Source organism: Azolla caroliniana, unplaced genomic scaffold (genome assembly GCF_043228905.1).
Source record: "Azolla caroliniana isolate FFs.n. ecotype wild unplaced genomic scaffold, voAzoCaro1.0.p SCAF_14, whole genome shotgun sequence".
In the NCBI taxonomy this organism is placed as follows: domain Eukaryota; kingdom Viridiplantae; phylum Streptophyta; class Polypodiopsida; order Salviniales; family Salviniaceae; genus Azolla; species Azolla caroliniana.
Window position 1 is genome coordinate 11,995,825 of NW_028230449.1, and position 19,987 is coordinate 12,015,811.

The 19,987-nt window shown below is 38.3% G+C and overlaps 3 protein-coding genes across 3 annotated transcripts; 1 reads left to right on the top strand and 2 right to left on the bottom strand.

Moving 5' to 3' along the window:
• Positions 1 to 4,988: 4,988 nt before the first annotated feature.
• Positions 4,989 to 7,423, bottom strand: LOC147855470 (uncharacterized protein At2g27730, mitochondrial-like). Its single transcript, XM_087330766.1, has 3 exons — positions 7,197 to 7,423; positions 5,394 to 5,429; positions 4,989 to 5,305 (listed from the first exon to the last, which is right to left on the bottom strand). The coding sequence occupies exons 1-3, from the start codon at positions 7,323 to 7,325 to the stop codon at positions 5,117 to 5,119; spliced, it is 354 nt and encodes a 117-aa protein (XP_087186892.1). The 5' UTR covers positions 7,326 to 7,423; the 3' UTR covers positions 4,989 to 5,116.
• A 1,808-nt stretch (positions 7,424 to 9,231) lies between these two features.
• On the top strand, positions 9,232 to 10,901 carry LOC147855471 (mitochondrial import inner membrane translocase subunit TIM8-like). Its single transcript, XM_087329937.1, has 2 exons — positions 9,232 to 9,380; positions 10,598 to 10,901. The coding sequence occupies exons 1-2, from the start codon at positions 9,336 to 9,338 to the stop codon at positions 10,784 to 10,786; spliced, it is 234 nt and encodes a 77-aa protein (XP_087186063.1). The 5' UTR covers positions 9,232 to 9,335; the 3' UTR covers positions 10,787 to 10,901.
• A 1,975-nt stretch (positions 10,902 to 12,876) lies between these two features.
• Positions 12,877 to 17,435, bottom strand: LOC147855472 (GAG1At protein). Its single transcript, XM_087330744.1, has 2 exons — positions 17,232 to 17,435; positions 12,877 to 13,204 (listed from the first exon to the last, which is right to left on the bottom strand). Exons 1-2 carry the CDS (start codon positions 17,407 to 17,409, stop codon positions 13,113 to 13,115), a joined length of 270 nt encoding a protein of 89 aa, XP_087186870.1. The 5' UTR covers positions 17,410 to 17,435; the 3' UTR covers positions 12,877 to 13,112.
• Between the last annotated feature and the right edge of the window lie 2,552 nt (positions 17,436 to 19,987).

The following is a 19,987-nucleotide window of genomic DNA, read 5'->3' on the forward strand; positions in this document are numbered from 1 at the left end:
AGATGTTCCATTGGTTTGCATATGGAAGGTACATGATCTAGTGTTGAAGCCTGGTTTGTTCCACTTCCATTGTGATGAATTACCCAAGAATCAAGAATGGAAAATAAGCATGGAGTGATAATTTCTATGGTGTATGGTGGAGACATATTTGTCGAGCATGGGAGATTCCCCCTCGGGTTTTCTCGTGAACCCAAGTCAATGAGAATTTGTTCTTGGAATGTGCAGGGACTTGGTGGGCCACAACATCTACTAGAGAAGAGAATTTTTAGGAGAGAGTTGGACGTTGTTGGCTTATGTAAGACAATCGATATTTTGCTCTTAAAAGAGCATCACCTTGGACGAGAAAGAACAGAACTTTTCAAAGACCCGTTGCCAGGGGATTGGTACACATGGTGGGCCCCTGCTCACAGTGTGTTAGAGAGGAGAGGTGGAGTCTATATTTCGGTGAGGAAATTACCGGATATTGCCATTTTGGATCATCGTATACTAATAGAAGGCATGGCCATGTTCAGCTACCTGGAATGGAGGAATGCAAAATTTGGGGTGTTGAATGTCTATGCACCAAATAGTAGCAATGAGAGGACCTCATTTTGGAGTATGTTGACCAACAAAATTCCCTCCTTTGACAATTGGATAGTGGTGGGGGATTTTAACATGACAGAGAGAATGAAATATTGTCTTGGGGCTCATTCGAACTTGTTACAGGGGGAGGAGCTTAGAGCATGGGGTTTCTTAATTTCTATGTTGGAAATCCAGGATTCATGGTATTCTAGTATGGCGGTTGAGGCGAATTCCTTGAGGTTTTCACGATTTGGTTGGAAGGAGAGTGAAGGATGTCACTCTAGATTGGACCACATCTATGTGAGCCCCGGAATAGAAAAATGGAGTAGCTACACATACATTCTAGTTGGCTTTACCTATTCGGATCGCCTTCTAGTCTCTTGATTCTCGAACCTATTTATAAGAAGAAGAGTGAGAGCAATTTGAGGATTCCTCTGAAGATTTTGAGCAATGAATAACATTTGGGCGGCATCCCCATCATTTGACGATCCGGTACAAGTACTAGTGGAAAAGATAATTATTAATTCTTCTTTTGTTCTTTAGAAAGTGGCTAGGGAGGAGCTAGGGAGGTGTCAATACCGGTTACAACGCCTAAGGAAGGCAGTCATCTCAACTCAAAAGCTCACGCAAGTAGACCCATGTTGTGCTTGGACAAAAGACAGGCTACAAGAGGCCACTAGGGTGCCACATGAGATTAGGCAGCAACATGAGCAATTCCTCTTCAGAAAGTCGGCAGCATGGTGGGTTGTCAAGGGAGATAAAGTTAACAGGGAGTTTTTTCTTACCAAGGCTTCGAAACGGAGAGGAACGCATATTCAAAGTCTCAAACAAGAGAATGAATCGATGGTGTCTGATTAAGAGGAAATCTTGCAAATTGCGACTAATTACCACAAAGACCTTTTAGCTCCAATGTTGACAAACGGCTCTCCGAGTAACCTGATGCATGATGTGCTTGCATGCTTGAAGACCAAGATTGGAGAGGTAGCTAAACCTCAGTTGCCAAAGGCCATAGAGAAGGAAGAGATTGTAGCGGGGCTAGACAAGACACATAGTATGGCTTGTCCTGGAGCTGACGGCCTTCCCAAAGCCTTCTTCAAGGAGTTTTGGGGCCAAATTTGTCCAAGCTTGGAAGCTGGATTGCAGGAGATGTGGAGAACGGGAAGGATGCCGAGTAGCTTCAATGAAGGCTTGATATACCTGATTCCTAAATCAGAGACTACGTTGTACGATATTAGACAATGGAGGCCCATTACAATTTAAATCTAATTTATAAAAAATTTACTAACATACTAGTGCAGAGAATCAAGCCCTTTCTAGGAGATATCATCCAGACCAATCAAATCGGTTTCATGGAGCATCTATCTATTATGGACAACGTGATATTGTTTTGGGAGGCTGTTGCAACGTCAAGGGAGACCAAGCAAAACATAGCATGTCTGATGCTCGACTTCGAGAAAGCCTATGATCGAGTGCAATGGTCTTTCCTTGAAGTGATGAAGGTCATTGAGCTACCATGGGAATGGAGGTGTGTTGCCCAAGCCTTATATAGGAATGGCTCGAGTAAGGTGTTGATTGCAGTGAGGAAAGGAGCTTGAATCTCTCTAACTAGATCCATCAGACAGGGTTGTCCTCTCGCCCCCTTTCTATTCCTCGTTATTACTGAAGCAATGTCTACCTTTTTTAATAGTCAGGTGGAAAATCTACATGGTCTTTTGATCCCTAACTCAAGGAAGTCCCTATTGAACTCGGAGTTTGCGGACGATACGATGTTGTACCTCCAAGGCAATGAAGCGAATCTTGAGAGGGCATAGAGTGCTATCGATCTCTTTTTCAAAGCATCGAGAACCTCCATCAATTGGAATAAGTCCAAGGGTTTTTGGATTAGCTCGGAGGCAAAGTCTGTATGGGAGCCAAATGCTGAATTCAGATGGATTGTAGGGAACGTGGATTGGTGTAGATATCGACAAAGGAATACAATTGCAACAAATTCAAAGTAAAATTTTGACAAAATACGCAACTAGTCCGGGATGAACTTATCATTGGATGGTTGGATCATAGTAGCTAACCATTTGCTCTTGTCTACGTTATGGCATGCAGTCTCCGTGTGGATGTTATTAGTGGTCGGTCTTACAGTTTGGCAAGTGTGGGTATCTAGATGCAAGGAGACTTTCTTAGGTAAGCGAACCCCACCGGCTAAGAGTTTAATGATGATCTGGTTTAATCTTATTTCTACGTTACGAGGAGAGTTTGAAAGCCTTCAAGGGCCCTCGGACGCGAGTGAAGAAGCTAGAGCTCGGTTCCTTCTGAAATGGAGAGGTTCTCCGATGCTACAGATAGTGGATGGCAAAGCGAAGTGGAATTATCAACCATCATGGTGGTTGTTCCCTCCAAATGTACCTAACATATAGATGGGTGCTGCAACGAGAAGAGATTGGAGGATGTCTATGTTGAATTTGGGTTGTATGAGGCTCACGTGGAGGGTATGTGGTCGAGTAATGTTATGCTCATCGGATGATGTGGTGTTTTGGAGTTTTTTTGTTGTTTCCTTTACACATGTTGTTTTCTTTTCGCCATGCAAGTTGGCATGAAAGATATGAGTTGTATATTATCCTATGTACATTGCCTTAACTAATGGAAGTAGTGTTTTTTTTTTGGAAAGACATGTTTCACCTGTCAAGTCATGAGGAAAGCTCTAAGATGCACCTCACCATAATATTCATCAACAATGCTTAGAGTTGGGGATATGGCATATGGTTTCTTCCTCAAGGCACAAGTCATTTTTTCATTCAGGATGCAAATAATGGCTCAGAGGAGGCCTTTACTAGAATCGATAGGATGTTTATTCTTTTGTGATCCACCGCAAACAACCTATCGCCAAAGCAAAACGTGGTGGTATCGCTATCATATGCAACAAAAAGAGATAAACTATGATGGTTGTCCTTTACTAGAGTAGATATTATATGATCGTACTACGTTCGACATCTTCATAGATTACTTGATTCCTAATCGATTTGCCCCTTTCCATATCATAGGTAATGGAATCAAAGAGTATTTTACACAATGTCAATAGATTGGCCAAAATTGTAGTTAAATGTTGATGAGGGGTTGTTTGCGTAGACTCTTGCGTGAGCATGATGTACAACATAGTAAGCAAACATTGAAGGGGAGTTACAAACATAGTTGGAGTAAAGTCAGATACACTCAAAATAGCCTTGCTAGTTGGAAGGAAACCACTTAAATCTTATTGAGAGAAACATTTTTCAACTTTAGAAACCATCTAAGATAGGAAATTGTGTTACGATGGTAACACCAAGCTACCATAGATTATATGTTTAGAAGTATCAACATATATTTGCAAACTGTCTTTACATTGTCATTAGTTGTTAACATTGATTGTCTGGATTAAGATACTAAGGATGTGAGATAATAAGCACACAGTGCAAGCCTTCTGAATACGACAAACGATTCTTTTGTGGGTACAAAAAACATAAGCTGTTCTAAAAATGACACATTTAGTTAGTAGGCATAGATTTAAAAGACCTCTAGCCCAACATCTAATCACAAGATCCATGAATGGATGCAGATAAATATATAAGTATTCCACATCATACCTAATCGCACAAATTCAAATCATGCCACATCATTTGACTAAATGCAAGTTTGTGTTTGGACGGGTCAGCATACCTCAAAAACATGGGTCCCAAAAAAGAAAAGATGGTTTCCCATCTATCACGTGCAAGCATGTCAAACCTCCCTCACTATCAATGGTCTAATGTGAATCTAGTCTTAATCAATAAAAGCACTCAAATTTGCATTGGATATGCTTGTATTGTGAGTATTTCCTCATTAGAAAGTACTATATAGAGTTAAGTATATGTATTTTCTTACACATGATGATCTAAAGCAGATATGAACATACATATTCTTATACATCATGTAAACCAAGGTTAAGTAAAACACATCATCTAAACCAAACCAAGATAAGTAACATTCTAGAAAAAATGTATCACACAGACGACTTGTATATATTTTTTAAATGGAACCCTAAACGCTACAACATTCTTTCATACACTACATTATCCACACTCATACTATATAAAATTCATACGGCCACACACCATGCAGGAATTATTTTTTCAATTGTCTGTTTATACTTGGGTATTATTTGGCAGCATGAATCTTACTAGATAAAATGATAACAGCACAAATCATGAACCAGAATTTGTGTAGTATTCTAAATGGAGCCCTAATTCCTATCACTGCTCTCATTATTGGACTACTACAGATGGATCAATTTGTATTCTTATGAGATTCACAAGAGGGATTAATTCATTCTCTTATGAGATTGACATAAGAAATCAATCCATATTCTTATGAAATTCCCAAGAGGATTGATCAGACCACAAAGAAAAGTAAAGTTTTCGAACTGCTAGAATATTAGTATTTCTTTATTTCATGTGGTATCACAAACCTCTTAATGAGTCTGGGAAGCTCAAAGTTCACAAAGAGTAGTAAATGACCATTTGCAGCTTATCCTTAACAGAAGGAAAAATGATTAATTCTTTTCCTCCTCTTTCTTTGAGCTGGGACGGATGAATAACCAACCAACCGCAAGAAGACCGGCAACACCTGCAAATACTGCAAAATTTTTGGAAGAATCCTTTGATGGCCCGGGAATTGAATAAGAACCAGAGTCAGATGGTTTGGAGCTCCCCCCATGGTCCGATTCTTCATGTGCAGTTGCCTGCATTCATTATTGTGTGTCACAATCACTTTGCTCAAAATCTTTGGAGACATAAATGTATGTATTGAAAAGATTCAAGTAAGAATACCTGCTTTGCTTTTTCCAGCTTCTCTTTCTCCATTTTCTAAGGGGAAATTAAAACAAAAGAAAAATGAAGTAGAGTACTTAGTCTCAAACATAGATACCCAAAGTTTTGGTTCACAAATCTAAAACACATTTCCAAATATAAGCACAAAAATTAGATTGACAGATCTCATGGGCTATGATTTGACATTTTGGAAATTTGTTTCCAACAAGAACAGCGGAGTTCTTAGGATACTGCTGTTTATTTCAGATCCAGGGTAGTATTAACGATGCAGAATAATTAACCACAGCAAAAGATGAACCAAAAATATGCACAACGTACGATTAACCACCTTCATAAATATATCAAAACAGAATTTAATGTCTAAAACATACAAACCAGAAGTTTTGCCTCGCAATATTAAAATACGTTTCCAAAATACAAATAACATTATTCGAGAGATCCCATGAGTTATGACCCAACACTTCACAAATTTATTTCCAAAGAGAGCAGCAACTTTAGTTAAGATACTCATGTTGATTTACACTGCAGCATAGTAATAGTTATGCGGAATGATTAACCGCGGAAAAAGAAGAACCAAAAAAATATCTACAATGCATGCCTAACTGCCTAAATAAAAAATAACCACCTGCATACTTCAGTACATGTATCAAGAAAGAAGATTTCTAAAGACTTTCATAATTGACATGCAAATCTCTGGTGGTATGAATGACAACTGTGAGTATACAACATGGCAAACTATAATAGCAAGAAATCAGTTGCCATACAAAAAAAACCTACAATGCATCAATATAGTTTTAATTTATTCTTAAAACTTAGAAGAATTGATACTTGATTGCAGATTCGCAATGTAATAAAGCATCGCATGGTTTCTAAACAGTAAGGAGCTACAACGATACGAAACAAGAAAACCTTTATAAACGCAACAACCATTGTCAATTTGACAGAATATATACCTACTACAGTCCATAGAATGATGTAACAATAGCAGCTACAAATGTTCGATTTTCAAACTAGACGAGGTCCACGAGAGGTGCATAATTCTCATATGACTCTGATGCATTCGCCACCATCAAAATTGAATCATATATAATGGAATTTTCAGGAAAATAAACAACTTGTAGGTTTACTCTATGCTACTTATTTTCCATGACTATGGGTGCAAGAAAAGTATTTCCTGCTTCTATCTGTGATGAAAGTACATAAGTTACATTGAACCTTTCACGATCATGAGATAAAGAATTTTATTCCAACATCATGACGAAAAAATCATGTACATAGAAACTGTTCTACAAAAAGTCTCGCAAACATAGCGATCATTCTATCTACGAGCTCATGGAATTGCGAGCAGTTAAAAGGATGGATAACAATTTCAGAATGAAGGAGAGATGAGAAGATTATGTGTGCCACAGAGATAGACGGGAGTGAGCATTATGAAGACGGAAAGCTCTGACATGAAATTATGTGCAAAGAAACGAAAAAGGAGACAGTTTTAAGATAAAGCCTGTCCAAAGTTCCAATAAAAGGAGATATTTAGACAAGAAAGAGAAAAGAGGTGCTTCGAAAACATAAAATGCGCAACGAACCAGAGAAAAACAGAGATCAATGATTCAGCTAAATTCTCAAAACGCGGCATGGACGCAGCATTAAGAGATCAGGACAGAAAACTATATAATTTCAAGAAATCTTCGCATGGTATTAAGTAGCAGAAGAAGGGGGGGGGGGGGGGGGGGAAGATCATATATAAATCGAATGTCAAAGAAATAAAAGGAGGAAGGGAGAGGAAGCAGGAGGAGGAAATGGTACCTTGATGAACATGTTCTCAGCGGCACGTTCTTCTTCGCTGAGCACATTCCCACCGCTACTGAAAGCTCGTGCAGGAAGGCGACGAGGAGCAGATGAGCCGAAACGGGAAGCAAGAGATCGCAACGCCATAGCTTCTGGACGAGAAGAAGAAGAAGAAGAAGAAGAAGAAGAAGAAGAAATGGTTTTGTTCTAAACACAGGAAAAATAAATATGTATAAAAACAAACCAGAGACAGAGAGAGAATAGAAGAAGGAGAAATTAGAGTGAAATGAAGATGAATTGAGGAGGAGAGTTCGTGTAAATTAATTAGTCCAAAATTATCCGTCCAATGCAACGTGTTCACACCACGACTCGCCCGCCCATCCCATTTATATTTGTCCGTCTCATCTCAATCTCAGTCCCAGACTCCCCAGTCCCAGTGAAAACTCGTGTGCTCTTACTAACATTAGCTTTTTCTATCTTCCTTTCTCTCTATCGTAATTAGCTTACCCTAGCGATAACTTATTTTTCTATCTTTCTTTCTCTCTATCGTAATTAGCTTACCCTAACCATAACTTATTACACTATAAGCACTACATTTTGAGGTCAAAACCCAATGTTCTCACCTCTCTATTACTTCAAACATATCTCCTTAATTCACTAAAATGTCACTATGGAACCTAGGGGTTGAACCCATGACCTCATGATCTCCATTGGGCAACCTTACCGATGTGGCCTGTGGCTACCCCTTCATAGCTCCAGATACCTGCCTACCAGAATCTAGGGGTGGACACGTTAGGTGGGACAACTTCTTGACTATGAGTTTGCATTCGGTATCACCTGACACGATGTAAAGCAATGGGTTATGTTTGTGTTCACACTTGGGAGTAGAGAGGTAGGTAGTTTGAGAGAAATCATCATGTGTGCATTAAGAGTGCCATTTGGCGCAAGCATAATACTTATCTCTTGTAATAGTTTTCATCGAGATAAATTCGGGGAAAAGCTAATCAGGGGGAAACAAAGCACTCGCTCGAACCACACCAAGCTAAGGGGAAGAGTATAACATGAGATCTCTCTCTGGAGTGTTAAACGAGAGATCTACCAATTGATCTTACAATCAATCTGCTTTCTATTTATTTGGGCTCATTGCCAATCTTTTGGTTGTTATTGTGATCAAATTCTACTATCGAGTTCTCTTGCAAATCTTTACTATCTTCTGTTTTCATATTGATTCTATTTACTCTTTTAAAATTTTCTAATATTGTAAGTTGTGATGATATGTTTGTGCTTCCTTGGTTTTCTCTTGGTCAAGAACTTGAGTAGCTCCACCAAAGCAAACATTATTTGTCATGGAAGGCAATCTTTACTATAAATTTTTGGTGAACCCAACATGAAATTTGGTTAAACACAAATTGCGCTACTTATGAGATGGTAAAGCAGAAAGGCTCCATGTAGAAATTTTGTAAGTTTCATCATTCAGTCGAGTTGCGACTGATGGGCTACTAAAACCATATTGAAGAGCTCCAAGAAGGTGAGACGACATGGGTGGGCTATATGGATGGTGGAATGGGCCAAATCCACCCACAAAAAAAGTATCAATCAAAACATCCTTGCCAAATTCATGAACATATGAAAGCACCAAGGGTTCATAGAAAGTACAAGTTTTTGTTTAGCAACAATTGAAAGCTTATGTCGTAGGAATTTTTACAAGGATACAAAGTGGTTTCATGGAACGACAATATGATCTTTGAGTACACAACAAACATTTGATCGTAAAAACAATACATACATGGAACAAGGATACAATCTCGATTTGTGAAGAGCAAGCAAATTCTAACAATGATCACATGTAGTGAAGTATTTAAGAATAATACTAATACTAATACAAGTACTAATTCTAATTCTAATTCTAATACTAATACTAATACTTATACTAATACTAATACTAATACTAATACTAATACTAACAGTAATACTAATACTCATACTAATACTAATAAATAAATAAATTAGATAAATAAAATAAATAAATGAATGAATGAATGAATAAATAAATTAAAAACAGGGCAAACAATTAATTAAACAAAAATCCGAGCCTCCCACCCCCTCTGTTGCCCTAATTCATTCGGAAATCGAAGCCAACAAGATCGGAAGCTCTCCATGGATTCTTCTAGAAACACCGCAGAGTTGCAGAAAATGCTGGAGGTAAGGCCGTATTTGGAACTCAATGAATCTCTTTTGCTCTGAAATGATAACATATGTGAGTAACTCCTGAGTTCTTGGAAACTTGGGTAAACAAAAAATTCTATTTTCGTTTGGTCTCTGTTTGTGATGATGATGATTTTATGTTTTAATATTAAGAAAATGTTATTCTGATCTGAGTGAACCATTGACGACTTTATACACATGTCACATAGGATGTTATCCACAAGATACTCTGCAGCATTACATTAATCATGTAAACTTAATATATATAGATGAAATTTATGTGTTGGTGGTTTTTGTTTCTGTAAAATATTCTCACCAAGGATTAGACACACTATTGTATGAAATAACTTTCTTGAGGTCTATTCTGTCCTGAATTTTGTTTACATGATCGAGCACATTTTTCATATTCATCAAAGACAATAGTATGAATTGTATAATATCGTTTCCTTCAGATTCTTGTTGGATTGTGTTTGATCAGATGCACTAAAGACATAACATAAGGCTGTATGAAATTAGCTCTTTTGACATTTACATGCTATCATATTTTGTTTCCTAATATTTACAATAAGTGTATGCAGTAAAGACATAGCATTAGCTTGTATAAAATCACTTTCTTGAAATTTTTGTATGGGATGATGTCTATGACCTTGGAGCGGTCATATGCTCTAGTACATAGCATAAGATTGTACGCGCAGAATTTCCTTAGACCAATATATGCTATTAGGTTTATTTTTGTAAGATTAAAATGACCATAGACTCTATGCTCTAAGAAAATAGCATGAGGTTGTACAATATCACTAGGTTGCTGGATGTGGTTTTGTGATAATACAAAGATCATAAATTTATATGCATGAAGGATAATATTTAAGATTATATGAATTTCTGTGACATATCTTCCTTAAAGATTTACCATACAATTGTATGTATCAATCCCTTTCTTCGTATTTATGTTTATCAGATTTTGTGTCAATGACATATGTGCATTAAAGACATAGTATAAGATTGTTTGAAATCACTTCTTGAAATTTATGTATGAAATCACCTCCTTGATGTTATTGTTTTGTTCATGCTTCTGTGACATTGCAATGTCATATGTGCTAAAGAGATAGCATAAGATTCTATACATTCTTACTTTCTTGAGATTATATGTGTGTAGGACATAGCATAAAATTGAATGTACTCATTGTTTTATTGAAATTTACTTGGTTTTTCAGCAAGAGAAGCAGCGGGCAATGCTCAATGAATTAGTTGGCAAGGTGACAAGTGTATGCTGGGACAAGTGTGTTGGCACTCCTGGCAGCAAATTCAGTTCCAGTGAGACTTCATGTCTCCAATATTGTGCTCAACGCTATCTTGAGACTAGTGCTATTATTCTTCGTCGTTTTGGCAGTTTGCCACAATGAGGTCTTTTCTGACTTCAACATGTTTTTTGAATATTGAGAATGAGAAGGTTCATTTTCATGTGGTTTGGAATTGGTTGCAAATCGAACTTAGTTAATGATGAACTTGGACTTTCCCTATGCCCTAGTGTATATGATATGAGATCATAAATATTTGCGGTATAGCTGTTAAACATCTAGTGTCACTGTAATAGGTTTTAATGGGTGCATTTTATGTATGTTGTCTTGAGGGCATCTGACAGTAAAGGTTGCTGTACAAACTCAGCATTCTTGAGAATATTTTTTTTAGTCCATAGAGATAATCTCTCAAGTTGTTTCAGATAGAATTTTTTTATGATCATTTCATCTGGATATGTGTATTGTATATTTATGATCCACTGACGAGATTCTTGCAACACAATCTTAAATTTTAAATCAACACAATCTTAAAGATGCCATTAACACAGAAGTGTGAACCGCATAAGAAATTTTTTCTTTTTTAACAGATGAGTATACTTTCTTACATGTACTATGGAAGCATAGCATGTGATAATACGTATCTATGTATGTTATGTGCAGATCATTATGACATCTTGTAATTAAGTATGATGAATGAAGGTCATGGTATCTTAATATTGGGTGTACTGTGGCTAAATGTAAATCTGCGAAGAGTGGGTATCATGTGGAGAAGAGTAACAATTAGCTGATCTGCAGAGATTGTCAAATATTCCCATAATTGCATAGGAATTTCAATCATGCATATAACATTAAACATTTTTCTTTAATTGCGTAGGGATTCAATTATGTATGAATCATTTTTATTTAAAGTAGTTCCTGTAAAACACAGGTGACCTTATTTAGAAATTAAACCAGCACCAGTAATATTTCAATACCTTCACCAAAATATATAGAATTATGCTAGCCTGAGATAATCACGTTACATGAATTATACTAGCATGAGATAATCATGCAAAGTACCTATCCCTTTTTTGTTTAAGTGAATATTACACTACTTGAAATATCTAAGGCTGTTCTCCATTTGTATACAATGATGGAGTTTGGTTTGCCATCTTATCCTTGTATCTTTGATTATCGACTTAATAATTCTACCTTCTAATGAATGTGTGCTGTGTTGATGTCTATGCCAGTTATTCTCATCATGGCAAGAGGTGTAATGTAGTGACCTAAGTAAAAACTTGTGTTCGTTTATTAATTAATTTGTAAAAGCAGTCATACCAAAAAGTTTAGTAGATTTAAAATTATAAGGACGTTGTATTCAATACACATGTTCCTCTTGTAGTATCACTCTTATTACTCCCCTTATAATTCTCCACTACAATGTATTCCTCATCCTTTCCAACATCAAGACCTACAATTTGTTTCATCAATCTTTCTAAGATATTGAACGAGGAAACCTATCATCTACCTCAAAAGGTTCAATTGTGTCAAGTACTTGATCGCTATTGTCCAGGATAATGTAAATGCAAGATCATTCATTTTTTATGTGAGTGCTGTAAAGGAGGTGAGGGAAAGTAAACATCAATCACAAGTTCTCGACCCAAGTCCAAGTGCCATGTTTTGACAACAAAAACATAAGAAAGACCTTCAGAATGATTCATTACAATTTACCATCTACAAAAGGAGAATGGGGAATGTCTAAGCTTTTTAGTGCCATGGAATATTTTGATTCTCAAACAAATTATTTAGTCATATTTACTTTATTTATGTTCTGTGCACAAAATTCCTCTCAAAAAATCCCAAAAAGGATGGAATGTTTCCAAAGCTTAACCTTCATTTTCATTTGCATTGGATCACTAAACCAATTACTGCTTCCCTCAATTGGATACCATAAATTTCTTATTGGTGATCGTTAACTCATTATTGACATTAATTGACCATGACCAGTTTTCATCTATCAATGTTATCACCATCCATCATTAAAGAACTAAGTAGAGCAATATTCTGAAAGAGTAATTTCAACATTTGTTACAAGGGCATAGGGCATATAAAACATTGATTCCCTCATCATCGACAATTTATACCATTGCCTTTATTATTAAAATTTTCCTGCTGAATAAAATCATTAATTCTAGAATATGTTTAAAGACAACTAGTAGAAAATGACTGAAACAGTCAATGTTCTTTTTCATATTCCAGCCAAGAATATACCTTTATTGTTCTTCCAACTTCAAACCAAAGTATATTCAATCAACTCAGGAGTATGAAAATACATGGATATCTCCTGAAATTTTGACACTGCCCATGTTTCTAATGATAGATTCGTAAAATTCTGGCTTGGCATTTCAGTAGAATACAAAAATAAGGTTGCCCAATCATGAACTTGTTTGAGTTACGATGGCGATGATGACAATCTAGATTGTCGAGCCTTTTCTGCTTGTTTTGCTTTCTCGATGTAATCTTCATGTGATTGGTGTTTCGCATCTGTTTGATAAGATACAATTCTTGTTACAATTATCTTTTAAACTAATAAACGTAAATACAGGAGTATTTAATATAATGCAGCAACACAATAATGCAGGGGCCAGTTGATAAAGGTTTCCCTTTCATAAATTTGCATGTTTTGCTGGAAGATTCATTCACTCCTAAATAAGCAGATTACTCTAGTTTTATCCTGTTTAGAAACCAAAGGACTGAATGCCTGTTGAACTGTTTGCGGTGAAATTGGTTTACAAAAAAAAGAACTAGGCATGTAGATATTAGCAAATAGCACATTATGAAAGGATTGAGACAAAAATGAGACCTACAGGGTGTTCTTTCAAGTGAATATCTGGTTGAGCTGCTCGTTCTAGCATCGCAATCTAGCTAGCTACCTCTAAGCCACAAATCAAATAAGTACGTTCCTAGCATCAAGTTGGCCACTACATCTTTTTGATTGGTTGGTTTAAACAGAAAATTACAGTGGCATTTGGTTTTTTATCAAAAACATAAATAAGTTGCAGATAGAACCCCTTATAAATTGGAGAACTTCAAATAAAAAATCTAACTTTAATACTATTTGGGACCCACAAAGATCCAGAAACATTTGATACATATATAAAAGCAGAGATGACAACCACATGTCAAGCTAGAAGGTCCATACCTCTGAAACGTACAAGCTCAGACACATAAAGAAGGACAAGCTTGGATATAGAAAAAAAGATTATGCATGCTATATAACATGAATATAGAGAAGAGATAGAAGAACATTCTTCACGCAGTTATCCAACATATGGCAATAGCAGGGATAACTTTTCTTGGATTCTACAAAGATTTGAGAATATCAAAGATGATCCTACAGAAGTTCACTTTGTCTTTTGCATTTGTGTCATTGAGAGTGAAGAAGAGCTTGTGATGCAACCAAATGGATAAATGTTCAAAGGTGAACCATGATATTCACAGATGGACTTGCCGCTATATAGGATTGTGGAGTTTAGGCAGGACGTAGAGTGCATGGACTGTATAACAATTGTATGATTCTTGAAGCATGAATCTAATTTTATACCTAGAGATTTGGGGAGGATAGTATCGAGGATTACGCTATGATTGTAAAACTCATCCATGGGCACCTACTCTACTCCATTTTAGAGAACTTGATGAGAAAGCTCCTGATTTTTCTTAGGACACAACGCCCCTGATTTTTGTCAGATAGCATGATGGAAATTTAAGTTGCATGGAGAGGATTATATTGTATCTCTCGACGGTGAATCCTCAGTATGGGCACACATTCTATTGCTTTGTAGACAGCTTGATCGGAAGGTTGCCGATTGTCTGTAAGGTACCAATCTATGTCTAAGGGGTGCAGTTGCTGTTTTTTGTCTACTGACATGAAGACAATATTTGGGAGATGTGAAGGCAATTGCGGATGGATTCTTTGAGGTATTTCATCCTTTCCAAGGTGTCCCCAAACTAGCCTTTGGAAATGCTGTTTTCTCCACCATTCTGGTTGTCACATCTGGTGTTTCCACCTGGACTGTCTCTCAACTGAATTTCCCTATGTTTCTCTGAATCTGCGATTAGGGTGTTGATATCTGGGTTACCTATCTAAGGCTTCTAAAGTCAATATGTGGTATTCTTCTTCCGAGGAAATCCACAAACCCAACGGTTCACCAGCAAGCAGCTGAGTCTAGAAATTAGCCATGAAACCAACAACCTAGGCATCAATTTATGACCATGAAATATATTCCTGATGCCAGCCAATGACCATGACCTACACACTGGCGCTTGATCAAAACTCTGTAGCTCATACTCCAATGCCCAAACCTGAGCTACAAAATGAGGACGCCAGCCAATGAAGATAGGCTTCCACAGATGCAGATCCTTTGAGACAAATTAGAACTAAAAAACAAACAAGTGGCAAAGGATCAAATTCAAGTTTGAAACAAAAGATGCTTTTTGGAAAGAAAATGGAACCTATGCTCCTGAAAGAGTTATAAGAGCACAAAAGGAGCAATTATCCACTTCAAGAGAGAAATGCAGGAATGAGTGAAATAAATTCAAAACCTTAAAACACTGATGGTGACCAAATTTAAGTAAGACATGAAAGTCATGATAAATGAAGAATGAGTTGTGAATTAACAAGTAGAGAAAAACCAATGAGCAGTGGAAAAACACATGTTCACTTTGAATGAGAATGTAGAAAAGAACAAAAGCATGGAATGAGGTGACAATAGATGAAAAAACTCAAGCAGATACTTATCATAAGGAAATCAAGGAGCATAAGCCCTAGATTGACATAATCAAAAAATGAAAAGAAATGTGAATGACTAGAAATGATAAATGTGACAGTTGATGAAGCACCAAAAGGAAGACCTTGGGCACTACATGTGATGGTAGTTAGGTGCACACAAAAGAAGTCCACAAGAAGACACCAACACCCTTGGAAACAAAAATTGTGCATCTGAAATCCCAAGCTCATTGTTGCTGCATGAGAATGGGAAAGATGACTCCAGAATCGATGCCTTGATGATTTACTATGAGGTGATGAAGAACTTTCCATGTGAAGAAAACAACCATCAAGGAAGTGAAAATAAACATCACACCCCAAATAAAGTACCGAGATAAAAACATCTCAAAAAAACCTTTCAGAAAATAGTTTGTGAGGCTTGGCAGAGTTATTATCATAATGAGAACTTATAGGCCATTTTGGCCTCTTAAAAGATGTTAATATATCTTTATTTCTTTCTTTCTTCCATGGCCCAAGAGACTATGTCTATCCATGTATGCAATGCCAATAAACTTCTCAGGATTAATGCAGAAAAGAAGGCTTAACAGACATAAAGATACATCCAAGGCCCAGGTACACACGCACACACACACCCAAGAAATTAGAACTTAACTTTTTGATATTCTCGGATTTCACCCCCAACCACACACAAGAGAAAACATCAGAGGTTCATGTGAGGTGGAGATCTGAGAAGCAGTGGTATACAAAAAGAATTACGAGAAAAATCAGAAGGGAAGCTTGTGATTTTCCATTTTTCTACTCAAGATTCACACCTCTAGGTAAATCAACTTATTTTCTGCAATATAAAGATGTGATATTTCCAGCTATGGGGCACATACTACTATCAGGGAGTTTCAATCTTCAGTAGGGAAGGATCAAACATCATTGTTTGGCACAACAGATACTACGTGCAGAAACATTGGTTTGGAAAGGCATGCAAAAGAATCCAGGGTAGAGAGATTGCAACATATTATGGTGAAACATTTTCTTTCTTTAGGAATTCTTGCACTGGGGCAATTGAAATTAAGGAAAATCAAGCTTAAAAGTGCAGTCTGGATACTATTTCTAACCCCCAGAACCCACGCAAGCTCTTTCTCACACTATGACACATAGACTACAATACATGTGAGACCACATTCAACATCTTTTCACTAACCCACTAGAACCCATGCAATATTTTTCTCACACTTGGTTCTACAGACCAGATATAAGTCCAGATGTGGAGTACAAAGGCCTTAATATATACCTCACTTTTTGTCACACAAATATAAAATAGCAGAAATCCATATAATGTTTTTTCTGCCATCTAAGGATATTACTAGACCTTTATCTCTCTCATAGGTCATGTTACTGGCCTTGCAAAGGACAAAAATACATCATCATCATCATCCTCGGTCATATTATTAGCCTCCAGAAGACAATAATTGATCACTATCATTGTAGTTCATGTCATTAGTCTCCATAATGACGAGAATATATCCTGACAATAATAACCATCACCATCATAGATCGACTTACTGGCCTCCAAAGGGATGATAATACATCACCATCTTCATCATCATTGTCATCAGTTTTCTTCATCACATCATCATCGTCGTCGTCATCATCATCAGCGGTCATGTTGCCTCCAAAGGATGATAATACATTAATTACCATCTATATATATCTCTCATAAGATCATACCACAAGAAATGCATAAGAAACACATAAGACAAAACATTAGGTTGGGGGTGAACAGAGTAGTACCTCGAGTGAAGAGAAGCCAGGGGATGGCTCCAATAGCTGCAACGATAAGAATTCCTGCTACCACGTGCTTCTTATCACCGCTATAGAGGAATTGATCGAGGCGAGAGAGGGGTTTCTTGCCACCATTAGTGCTGCCACTGCTACTGCTACCGCTGCCATCGCTATTACTCTTGCTCATTGTTTCCTCCTCCGTGTCCTCTCCAATGAAGCAGAACACCTACCTACGTGGTTCCTATAGACAAAAAGAGGGACAAACATATTTATAAAACTAGGCCTCTACTTGTCTGAAATATTTCGTGAGTAATTGAAATAATGTGTGTGTGAGAGACACTTGAGGTACCATACTTAGGCTGCTGTGTTTGGGCCCTATTGCAAGTATTTGATTGGGAGCTACATACGCCTCGACCATTAGACATCGCTTCTTTGTCCGATGGTCTTCGTGGAAGTACCACCACCACAAGCATGTCGACCCAACATAGGAAATCAAGTCTTCGTAGTTCTCACAACTTAGCTCAGCTTGCGCGTTGTCCTTGGAGGAGTTGCTTTTATGTTGTAAAAGAATACGTGTGCGGAAGCGTATGCGTAAGAACACAGTGTACACGATTCGGTAGTACGACAGTTCGGTAGAACATAAAACCCACAGAGAAAGAGAGGGAGAGAGACAGAGAGAGCAGACATACAAAACTATATTCAAATAATTCTCAGATATGTTCTCTGTACATATTCCATGCTCAGTGAGCAACTTTTATACAAGCCCTGACTATCGGGCTGACACAAGTACTGCCAGTACTTGACCGCTCATAAATGGAGCCTTCTACATTAACTCCCAAAACTATTCCTTACGAGGAATAACGTTCTAACGGCCTCTTGGTTTAAACACCGCTACGACCATACTTTGCGTATGGTTTTATGCACCCAGTCTACGTACTGGGTTACGTACCCGTTTACGCACCCAATCTTGAGCTTGTCTCTCAACACTCCCCCTCAAGCTCAACTTGAGGTTCCATCTGCTTTTCCAGATCTTCGCTCCGGCCTCTCCTGGCTTCACGCTTCGCTTGCGCTCCTCGACCCGTTCGATTCCACGTGCTTCGACCCTTCCGGTCGTCTTGTCTGCTCATGCGGCCCTTTTCAGCTCCCTTGCTGTCGCGGTGTTGGTGACTCTTGCGTTGCCCTTTCCTTCGCTTGGTCCTCAATCGATTCGTAATATCCGAATCGAACATTTCGATTAAATCGGTCACTTCCGATTCAATTCCACTTTCGCCCGAATTGGTTGTCTCCAATTCGTCTTCTATTTTCTAGCCCTTGACAACATCAGACCATATCTTGGCCTTGGCCTTTATGCCCTTCTTGGCTGTATTTCCTCTTTGTTCGGTTGTCTTCAGCTCTTCCTTGCGATTACGGCCCTTGTTTTCTTCTTCTTCAGCTTCTTCAACCGGCCCGAAATCAAATTCTTCATTTGATTCGGCATTGCAGTTACTACCACTCCTTTCACGCTCCTGTTCCTGTTCCTATCTCCCCCTCAAGTTCAGCGTGTCGAGGTGATGCAAACCCAGCTCACCCGAGAAATGCCGCAACTTGTCGAGACCAAGGGGCTTGGTGCAGATGTCGGCAAGTGGCCGACCCGTGGGAACATACGCCAGAAAGGACACGCTTGCGGACAAAATGATAATGCACCTCAATGTGCTTGGTCCGTGCGTGGAATACATGGCTTTTTGCAAGGTGGATGCTGTTGAGGTTGTCACAATAGATTATTGCCGGGTCGGACACCTCCACATGTAGATCCCGTAATAGCCGTTTCAGCCAGATGAAGTCAGACATAGCGACAATCGCCCCTCAATATTCAACCTCCATGCTCGTTAGCGCTATTGTCGGCTACTTCTTATTGCTCCACACGATCACCAAACTTCCCAATGAGAATGCATATCCGGACGTGGATCTACGATCGTGGGCATTTCCATCCCAATCGGCATCCGTGTAGCTGACTAACTGCTCGGTTACATCTACACGATAAAACAATGCCATATCTTTCGTGCCGCTGACATATCGTAATATCCTTTGCGTGCACTAAAGGTGTTCGGTCGTGCACTGCGACATAAATTGACTGATCATTCTGACCGGATAGCTGAGGTTCGGAAGAGTGATCGTCAAGTAGATGAGGCTTTCGACAATCTGTTGAAACCGTGTTGGGTCGCATGCCTTTCCCGAATCTTGCCGAAGCTTTACGTTTCTATCCAAAGGGGTCGAGATGGGCTTACAATCTGCCATTCCGAACTTGAAGAGCATATTCAGCGCGTAATGGTGCTGGCTGATCAATATGCCTTCAAGGGAACGGATCACTTCGATCCCGAGGAAGTAATGAAGATCTCCAAGATCCTTCATTTCAAATGATGCCGCAAGTTGAGACTTTACACGACGGATTTCTTCCAGGTCGGCACCGACGATGACTAAATCATCAACATAAAGTAAAAGACAAACCAGTCCATGTCAACCTTGCTGAACAAATAACGAAGGGTCCGATTTGAACATCGTAAACCCCATTCTATGCAACTGTTGCGTAATCTTCTCGTTCCAAGCTCGCGGGGCTTGCTTAAGGCTGTATAACACCTTCTTCAATCGGCAGACTCCCGAAGTGTTCTGTTTGGATAGAAATCCAGGGGGTTGTTCCTTAAGATCGCCTTGCAGGAACACATTTTTTACATCCATTTGATGTAAGTGCCACCCCTTCACCATAGCTACGGCTAGCAGAACTCGCACGG

Excerpts from the sequence above, each read along its gene's own strand:
- LOC147855471 (XM_087329937.1), top strand. The coding sequence starts at position 9,336 with ATGGATTCTTCTAGAAACACCGCAGAGTTGCAGAAAATGCTGGAG. Across the intron at positions 9,381-10,597 it reads AGTTGCAGAAAATGCTGGAG|CAAGAGAAGCAGCGGGCAAT; the intron begins GTAAGGCCGTAT and ends TTGGTTTTTCAG.
- LOC147855472 (XM_087330744.1), bottom strand. The coding sequence starts at position 17,409 with ATGAGCAAGAGTAATAGCGATGGCAGCGGTAGCAGTAGCAGTGGCAGC. Across the intron at positions 13,205-17,231 it reads CTGGCTTCTCTTCACTCGAG|ATGCGAAACACCAATCACAT; the intron begins GTACTACTCTGT and ends CTTATCAAACAG.
- LOC147855470 (XM_087330766.1), bottom strand. The coding sequence starts at position 7,325 with ATGGCGTTGCGATCTCTTGCTTCCCGTTTCGGCTCATCTGCTCCTCGT. Across the intron at positions 5,430-7,196 it reads CTGAGAACATGTTCATCAAG|AAAATGGAGAAAGAGAAGCT; the intron begins GTACCATTTCCT and ends ATTTCCCCTTAG. Across the intron at positions 5,306-5,393 it reads AGCTGGAAAAAGCAAAGCAG|GCAACTGCACATGAAGAATC; the intron begins GTATTCTTACTT and ends TAATGAATGCAG.